The sequence below is a fragment of the Centrocercus urophasianus genome, unplaced genomic scaffold (genome assembly GCF_019232065.1).
Source record: "Centrocercus urophasianus isolate 14NV4802_14NV808 unplaced genomic scaffold, USGS_Curo_1.0 seq_13, whole genome shotgun sequence".
Classification (NCBI taxonomy): domain Eukaryota; kingdom Metazoa; phylum Chordata; class Aves; order Galliformes; family Phasianidae; genus Centrocercus; species Centrocercus urophasianus.
Genome location: NW_024884475.1, coordinates 51,166,107 through 51,175,874, shown reverse-complemented (window position 1 = coordinate 51,175,874; position 9,768 = coordinate 51,166,107). Strand labels below are relative to the sequence as shown.

Genomic DNA, 9,768 nt, shown 5'->3' with positions numbered 1-9,768 from the left:
CGCCGCCCGCTGAGGTACCCGTGCTGCGTGCTGAGGTACCCGCCCTGCACGAGCCCCGACCCTGCCCACACGGCTCTGCCCGAGCAGGCAGCTGCACGCCGGGCTCTATTGAGGGAACGGCTCAGGGTGTGGGGCTGGGGGACGTTCTTCGGTGGCCGCTAGTGACGGGCGGAGCTGAGAGAGGGCCGTCAGGTGCCCGCCAGGTGTGTGAGCAGCGGCCCGATCAGGGGTGCTGGGGCCGTCCGCGTGCATCGCCTCGGGGCTGCACTGCTGGCAGCGCTCTCGTCTGTGGGGCCCGGTGGGGCCTGAAGCATGCCTGGCGTTACCGGTGTTTCTAGTCCTCCTGTAGCAAGCTTATTGAAATCAGTATCGCTTTTATTCGGGTTAATTCCTAAACGCCCGTGTATACTTCTCAATAGTGCTGCTCAGCACAAAAAAGACATCGAGGACCTGGAGCGTGTCCAAAAAAAAGTTGCGAGGGGTGTGGAGTGTGAGTCTTACAGGGAGTGGCTGAGGGAGCTGAGATTGTTTAGTCTGGAAAAGGGGAGGCTCAGGGGAGGCCTTACAGCTCTCCACATCTTCCTGAGGGGAGGCTGTGGTAAGGTGGGTGTCTGCTTCTTCTCCCATGTAACCAGTGATAGGAAGAGAGGAAACGGCTTCAAGTTGTGCCGGGAGAGGTTCACGTTGAAAATTAGAAAAAGCTTCTCAGAAGGAGTGGTCAGGCATTTGAGCACGCTGCCCACGGGAGCGGTGGAGTCACTGGCCTTAGAGGTGTTGGTACTTAGGGACATGGTTTTGTGGGCAGTATTGGTATTAGCTGAGTGGCTGGACATCTTAGATGCCTTTTCTGACCTTAATCATTCTATGATAGTGTGTAATTGAAATTGTAGCAAGCCCCATCTTTGTGAAGAGAGGGATGGTAAAGCGAATTATGCTGGTAAACAGATGAACAGGTCAGGATTAGAAGAAACAAATTTCTCAAATATTGCTCATATAGAACATCTTTTTAATGTTTACTGATGTCTCTGTTTCTCTTGAGTGAGGTGATGCTTGAATATCACTGATTGGGAAAGAAATTACTACTTAAAATTGTTGTGAAACAACTCTCCAAATGTTTATGAGTCACTTGCGTCAGAATCACCAGGCCACTTACTTTTTTCCCCTCAAAATTTGCATATTTGTTGCAGGTAAGGTTGGAGCCTTGCCAGAATTTTTTTTTTTTTTTTTTTTTTTTTTTTGCATTAGCTGTTGGTCTCAAATTGAGTAACAGTACAATAATGAAAATTCTGACTATTTATACTATTTATAATTATATAAATAGGCCTGCTGAATTGCTTTAGATGGAATCTGAATCAAAGTTTTGAGGCTAGTGCCCACGCTTAGGGTGGTGATCCTGGAAATGGCATGGTTTAGTGGGCATGGTGGTGATGAGTTGATGGTTGCAATAGGTGATCTTAGTAATCTTTTCCAACCTTAATGATTCTGTGATTCTGTAATTACCTTTTATGTACAGACTTCATTAGTCAGCCCAAAATATCTATTTTAGGGGACAAGAAAGATCTAAGCATGCTAACTGCTCAGTAGCTTTTTGCCCTTGACTCTGTTATTTCTTATTTGTAGGTGGAATACCTCTTAAAAAAGTGTCACAGTAGTTAGGAAATTTTGTAAACAAAAGCACGTTGTTATACCACTAGAGAATATGTCCAATAACACGCAGTGTTGCTTACATTTAGAATCATAGGCAGTCTTTCAGAATGTCTTTCTGTACAACCATGCTGTTTGCAGTGAATGTTTGTTATGCAAATGAAAAAAAAAATTTGTGGTGAACTAAATTTAAAATTTAAAAATAAAGCCGATAAGTGAATATTTTTGTTTATTTAAGACTTTGTGTGCTATGAAGTAAACTGGGTCTCTGGTTGTTGTTGTTATCCTAACAAACTCTTGCTTAGGTATTAAGAGTTACCACAAAAGGTATTTTCTTTTTATAAAATGGCCTATTTCATTGCAAATACTGGTGTTTAGTGAAAAGCAGTATAAGTGTAGCACGTTCACCTGCTTTCTTGAAATTGTCTTGATTGTTTTAAAAATATTTCAGTAACAGTACTGATTTTAATTACATTTTAATTCCAAAAAACTACGTTAATAAGGCAAGGATTGTGAATACCCATGTTCTGGGGAGGCATTTAGATAACTTGACATTCCAAATTGCAAAGAGTTATTAACCTGAGTTATTGCTGCATCATAAATACGATTCACAGGATGAATTCATTCAGGTTGGTGTGTCTGTACATGCAGTGCCTCCTTCTGAGCATCAAATGGCTGTGTGTGGCTGACTTGATTGCCTTCTGTTTGAGTGGAAAAATAATGGCTAGTGTTAAACTCTGAATAGAAATGTTTTCTTAGAGCAGTTTGTGTTTAGAGAGACAACAAAGGAGCTTGTTGGATGAACGGCTACCTTTCATATTTTATTTCTTAATGTTTGGTATGGGAAGATGGTTAAATAAATGATTAGTGAAACAGTTCTAATCTGAATGTGGACTAGATACTTGCAGAGATTTACTTGTGGTGGGTTTTGCTGGGAACGTTAGTGTTTCTGTGTATCTTAAAGCTTTCTGAGGGAGATTTGGATGTGAGGAGTGAGCTGAGGAGGGTTATTCAGAAGTATGATGCAAAACAGGCCGCTTCTGTACTTCTAATCTTTATGCCAGACCTCTTTCGCAGATGCGGCACACTGTCTCTCATATACTCAGTAAATGGTGCTTTGGAAAGGACTCGGTAATTCTACATGATGCTAATAAGACAAGTCATCACTTCCTCCTCCATCCTCGCTGTTTTGGATTATCAGAATTGAATTTCCAGAATTCAGTCCTAGAATTGAATTTGCCTTAACTGTGCCTATTGTCAATTTAAAATAATAAACATTTTTTTCCTTTTCTCTTGTTACTTTGCAGGAATAAGAAGGCTCTGCAGAATATAATTCATTCTTATAATGTATAAAATTAATGCAATGCATGTCTTTTCTGTGTAGGAGAGATGAACTTCTGTGAACTGTTATACCCTGAACACAAGGGGAATGTGTAGTGCTCTGTATTTTTCTACCAGATTTTTTTAGTGAAAATTTTTTTAAAAACTCAGGTGAATTTTTAAGATGTGCTTAACATTTATGTTTGAGTTTAGAAATGTCTGTGAAGGCATTAGAATACTCTAGTTGAAAAGAGCTTTTAACTTGAGCTGTAACTGGTGGCCATTCTTAAAGTTGGTGGAAGGACTGAGCTTTAGTTTTGGAGTTACTGGATTTAGTTAGTCCTTGGAGTCTATGGAAATGGAGAGTTAAGGACAGAGATCTGACCTTAACTGTAATAAAGTTATATGTTGACAGAACTAGCTCTTTTCCAGCATCAGAGATAATTTCTTTCATACATTTAGGGGAGTCAACAGAATTAACTCTGTAACAGGAGGACTTGTTTTAATGCATACCTCTAAAACTGATGATTCCTTTTAGTAGCTGTCAGGGACACTGTCTGTTTTTCTCATTTCTTCTGGTCTGTTCGTTGGTTCCCACCCGAACAAAGTGAGCAGTAGGTGTGCAGCTGTCTAGTTGAAAACATTGTGTGTGATCTAATTCATCTTTGTACGCACAGTGCATCTAGAACACAAGAAAAGCTTAATCTCTTTAAAAGGTCATTGGGTTTTTGATATTTAGCAATTTTTTTCATTAAAATTTCTTTCCAAATGTCAGCTGGAAGCGTATGTAATGTATTACTTTCTCCACAGTGAAAATGAAAACATCTCTCATCTGAGTAAACATATTAAATATTTACACATATAATCCATCACAATGTTTGGCACAAGTTTACTCCTTCCATGCACCCCTCTGCCCAGACTGTAGTTATGTTAATGTTTCTTTATTTTAAAACAGTTATTGGAGGACTCGTGCCAAAGAAGGTTATAATTCACTTTCCAAATCCAATTTTTTTCTTCTTGGTTAATAAGTATTTTCTTTCTGAAGCCAGGTAGTTCTTTCTGGCAAACACAATGTTTTTACAGGAATCTGAACCTTGGGTTATTGTAAAGACGCAGTGAAAGCTTCTCCACTGGAACTTGCTGCACACCCATAAATCTTTGTGCTTCCATTCAGTCCAGTCTATGTCTTTCCAGTGGTATATTCTACCTGTTAGTTGCTTTTTGAGAATCATAAAATAAATCACTTCCCTAAAACACTAAACATTCATAAGATATGAAGACATTATATCTTTACAAAGATTTTTGATCACAAAAATACTACTATACAAAATCTGTGCCATTTTTGTATTTTTTTTGTCGTTGTTTGTTTTGAAGTTTGATGCCTTCATGCATTCATTCATATTATTTATGTCAGTATCTGTTAGAAGCTAAAGGACCGTTTCTCACATCTTTGTTTCTAAAGGAGAAATGCCACATGCACACAGATGAAAGCTGTCTTGTATTTGTTTTGTATCTTAAATCAAACTGTATAATTAAAAACAGAAGGTACACTTTGTAATTTCCAGTTGTATAGACTCAGTAAATACGTCTGTTGTATAAAGATCTCTGTGCAACCCATTATGGGAACAGAATCTCAGCTAAGATTCTTAAAAGAAAGTGAGTTTTACTGGGAGTTTTGTGCAGGGAACAAGGTTGTGATGTTGACCAAAAGGCTGATATAACAGCAGTATTTAGCTTCATTACTGATCAGTCTAATTTTTCAATCTTTTCTTATTATTTCTTGAAGCTCCTATGGTGGTAAAAGATTTATCACGTCTGGTTTGAAATAATTATGTTGCTTTTATGCTACAACTTTTCCCTGCTATTTTTTTTTTTTAATGGGCTTTGAATCCTGCAGGTTCCTCCTCTTCTCCAATTTTCCTGGTGCAACTCTTTATGTGTTTCTTTGTTTAGGAGCTTATAAAGACCTTTTTCTAACTGATGAGCGAGTTGGATGTGCTTTCTGCATTAGATGGTGGGCTCTTGCTGTTGATTACATGCACAGAGGCCTCTGGAGTTGAAGCTAGCTGAATGGTAGCCTTCTGCATAAGCTTTTTCTGTTCTGTGGTCTCATGTTATGTGGGCATGCTTCTCTGTCACAGCTTGCAGACCAGAGCTCACTGAAAAGTGAGCTTGGCTTTTTCATCTCTGATTGTGGATGTGCTCTTATACACAAGTATGTTGCACTCCGACATTCTGTAAATTGCTTCCTTAATTTGTTAGTCAGTGTGGGAGCGAGTAGTACCTGTGGGTAGGAAAGAGATATTGGTAGGACAGAAGACTGTTACTTTGCAGCTTAGACTATTAGAAATGCTATAGTATGTAGATACTGGATTATCACACTAGCAATGGCAATCTCGATTTGTGGCCTGCTGGTACAAGGTGGTACTTTAGAGGAATGTTTTCTCTTCAGTGCGGTTACTGGTTTTTAAGTACAGAACCTTTATATTGCAGTATTGCTCTGAAGATTGTCTGTGTTAAAGCGTTTGTCTGCTGCTAAACCCAGTTTTGACTGTTAAGTCTTTAAAACTGTCATTCTATTTTCATGTTTAAGTGTAATGTTTATGATGCACCAGCACTGTGTTATTAATATGATGGTAATTATGCAAAAATATCCAGCTTCCCCTTACTGAGGAAGAAAAAAATGGAAGTGCATTATTTAATAAGCAACTCATAAGATGATTACAAGAAATGTGTATTGTTTGTGTGTAAACTTTTTATCTATGCTTTCTTTTTAAGGAACACGGCCTGCTTGGAAGAGCTTAAGATTGCACAGAGAAATGTTTCCTTTAAGAGATACTGAGATGGGTGCTTCCACCTTCTTTGCCTCAGCTCTTCCGCATGATGTTTGTGGAAGTAATGGCCTTCCTCTGACACCCAACTCCATCAAAATTTTAGGGAGGTTTCAAATCCTTAAAACAATCACCCATCCTAGGCTTTGCCAGTACGTTGATATTACCAGAGGTAAACATGGTGAGTATCTGTATAATAAGGATATCTAATGTTTGCTTATTGTTATAATCTTATGAAAAAATATCTGAAGATGACCGAGCAGAATATTGCCTTTATAGCACCTGTTAAGAAGGTTGCTGGTTTGCAGGTTCAAAATAACTGCACACTGTTCTGTAACTGGTGATCTTGGTGCCTTTGTTTCTTCTTTGCAGAGTCGAGGCAGAGGCTCATCGTGTTTTCTTTTGTTATGCATCATGGTAACTGATAAAAGCTAAAAATTCTGGTACTCGGTTGTTGCACCATGACTTTGAAATACATCTTTTTTTTTTTTATGCCAAGCTCCTGTGCTGTGTTTGTGTGATCAGTTTCATATGATGGTTCGATCTCTTGTACGTTTGCAGCTGTTCTACCGTCTCAGTCTCAGCTTCCTTTTCCTTAGTGTCTCAGCTTCCTTTCTTTTTTTTTTTCTTTTGATTTCTAGCTGTCTTAAGATCTCTCCCACTAAAAATTACTTTATTCTAGTATGGAGGATTTCTTTTTAATAACTTGTCATATGTATTTTTAGCTGAAATAAGGCTTCAGTTGTTTTTCCTGTTCCAAATGATCTCATTCTGTTGCAAGCTCAGTGGGACAACAGCACTTAATTTCCACAAAAAGTCTGCAACACTTGTGACCGAATTTCTATAGTTGCCAGCCTCAGCTGTTAAATCAACAGTGGTCCAATATAAAAGTGCACTGTGTGAACTTATGAGACAGTTTAACTGATCAAACAAAGTAGAACAGGTAATGTATTTTCATTTAGAGTGCAAAATGATAGGATGTTTCAGATTTTTAGAGAATTGTGATAATGCCAAGTAAACGTGTTGTGAAGTGTTCTGAGGGGCTGTGAGGAAGGGAGCATGCAGAAGTTCTTTGAGTATGTTTTCATTTGCTCTCAAACTCACAAATTTTTAGATTTCTGTAGCCAGGAGATCTAGCAAGATTGTTTATTTTATCTTAATTTTGCTAGTACCTCTCAAAGCAGAAAATGGGATTTACTTATTGTAGTGTTCAAGGTGAGAGATTAAGAAACATTAGCCACCATAAGCATTAGATACAAGAGATATATAGGCAAACTTGGCCGGTTTGACAGTGAAGACATATGAAGGTTTGAGTTCATGGAAAAATAAAGGAAAATACTCAATAACTAAAGCAGTTTGCAGAAAAGCAAGTAACAGTGAAGCCACTGTAGTAATTAGAATAACAAGTAATTTATTTCAAAGATGCGGCTTTTCTTGCAAACATACTAACATTGATGGGAAATCTTATTCTTCTGATACTGACAGAATTCTTGTTATCCTATGTGTAGTGATTTGATGTTATTTTCTTCAAAATGTCAGTTATGACTTGCGTGCCTTGAAGTACTTTCTATCTTTGTTACTGTGATTCTGGTAAGACTACTTATGTTTGGGATAGTTACTTTGGTTTGGTTTTGAATTTGAAAGTTCACTTCTAGCTGTTCTGTGAGTAGCAAAAGCAAAACCTTCCTCCCCTGTGCACTGTCCTGTACCATCATCTATATTTGCTAGCTTCAGTGTAACAATAGCTTTCTTTTGCTCTGTATTCGGAGACAGCCCATCAGTTCCAGAATATGCGCTATTTTTCTAGGCAAGAAAAACTACAGCTGGCAATGTGTTAGCTGGTCGATTAGATGAGATTCCTGTGCTCCTTCTGAATCCTTTTCCTCAAAGTTGATGTTACTTTAAATCTCTCTCTTGTCACCCTGACTGGAGATTTCTGCAAACATGTGGATGCTAATCTTTGAAACCTCTGTTAGCAAATCTGACTGTCACTGGCTGAAAGGTTTTATAAAATTCTATACTTTTGTGTAAAAAAAAAAAAAAAAAAAAACCAAAAAAAACCAAAAAACAAAAAAGAAAGATGTGTTTTGGTGAGGTTGTCTGCTGTATTTCATAAATGAAAATGGTTGTGATGTACACAACTAGTACATGGCAGCTCAATATGTGTAATTTTATGCACAGTGTATGTCAAAATAGTGTAACGTCTGCCAAGTGGGTACTGAGAGGTCTGAGCTCGGATTCTTACATACTTTTTCTTTTTTTCCTATTAGAGAGACTGGTTGTGGCTGCTGAACACTGTGAAAATAGTCTGGAAGATTTGCTACGAGAGGGAAAACCAGTCAGGTAAGGTGTCAAGTTAAACTTCTCAAAGTTTGACATATCTATGGCAAATTCCTGGCCTTTTTTTTTTTTTTTTTTTTTAATTTAAACTTTTGCTGGTTTGCATCAATTGTATTCTCGTAGAGCTCAGCATATAAACATTGTTTATCAGGTAAACGCATGCCTGGAGTGCACATTTCTGTACAGTTCAAGAAGCTAGAGGAGTTATGGGGGGTTATATTGCAATGGAAATACTTTGTAACTCAATCTACTTGTAATAGTAGTTTTGGATTTTCTTTTTTAGAACACAGTCAGACCTCTTTGGGGTCAGTATCTTCCTAATAACTATTTTGAATTTGTTTTGTGTCCCTGATGATGAAATTCTGCTTTCACTAGAAGGGAGAGAATTTGATGCATGCAGACATCTGTTAACTTATTAACTAGAGACTGGACAGGATATAAGATACCTATGCCAGGCTGTTAATAAGCAGTTTTAATTTGGGCTGATATAGCCTTTCCACCAAGACTTTGGTCTAAAGTTAAGAGCACTAGCTTTCATGCTAGAATGTGTAGAATAGTTGAGCTTTATCTTTAAAGAAGCAAACATAATTTGTTTTTGGCTTGTTGCTGAGAGTTTTAACTGTGATTTTAAATGTAAAGAGGCTATCCATATTGCCTTTGGAGGAAAGACACCCCTGCTCCTGGAGAGTAAGTAAGAGTAAGAGTAACACAGGGATCATGAAGAGTGGAGGAAAAGAAACATGATGTCTTGCTATCCCAAGTGTGTTGGCTGGTTATTTCTAGAACGCAAGAAATATGAACTTAACGTGTTTGGAGAAATCCAGTCTGTTTAGTTTCTCAAAGGTTTATAGCACACATTACATCTCACACTCTTGACATTCACGTAAGCTTAGTGAATATGCTTGCTTAGAAAAAATGTCTGATTTTCTGTGTATGTGTGTGTCTGAGTGTTTTCCCAATGAACTGCAGTTAGCATTAGGCATCTGAAGTGAGCTATGCTTGATGAAATAGCATCCAGGTACAATTCCCGCGATTCATCCCAAGTGAGATTTGAAATAAGGAGTAGGTACTGACTCTGACTTGTTAGCCATGCGGCCCCTAAACAGAATGGTAACAATGTTTTTAGGTAGAGGTAAATCTGAATACAAAATGCTCTGTTGCCAGTATGTTAGCTTTTGGTGAACAACAGCTTGAATGTCATTCTATGTTGCAGAGGAATGTTAGGCGAATATGGCTTCTATTTTCTTTTTTCAGATAGAGAGGTATTTAAAGATGATGTGTAAGGGGCTTTTCATGTGTGATATAAATTGCAGCCCTTCACACGGTTTTGCATCAGGTTCTTATTGTGCAAAGTTCCAGAAATAGTGAAAGCATCAGAAGCTCTTTTCTTCCCAGTTCTCACACTGGCTTTTGAACATGTGTGTCTTGGTGTCGGATGAGAAGCAGCCCAGTCTGTCTGCTGTCTCTTGACTGTTTTTGTAGCTATTTCAGTTTTCTTTGAATTGCTTGATACAATTCATACGTATGTTTTGTTGCTATGGAGGGGAAAAGTTCTCTCTCAAAATTCTATAAATGAATCTTCATCACACAATGGTTGTGTTCTGTATGCATATCTGTCATGCCCCTCTGTATC

General features: G+C 38.1%; 1 protein-coding gene across 3 annotated transcripts in view; it reads left to right on the top strand.

The window, feature by feature from the left end:
• Nucleotides 1-12: 12 nt before the first annotated feature.
• Nucleotides 13-9,768, top strand: part of TBCK (TBC1 domain containing kinase) — a 95,693-nt gene continuing 85,937 nt past the window's right edge. The window contains exons 1-3 of one of the 3 annotated variants that reach the window (XM_042811706.1): nt 13-35; nt 5,743-5,976; nt 8,066-8,138. In XM_042811706.1, coding sequence (XP_042667640.1) covers nt 5,784-5,976; nt 8,066-8,138 — 266 coding nt within the window. In that variant the 5' untranslated portion in view covers nt 13-35; nt 5,743-5,783. The other 2 variants (XM_042811705.1, XM_042811707.1) reach the window with 2 other exon arrangements.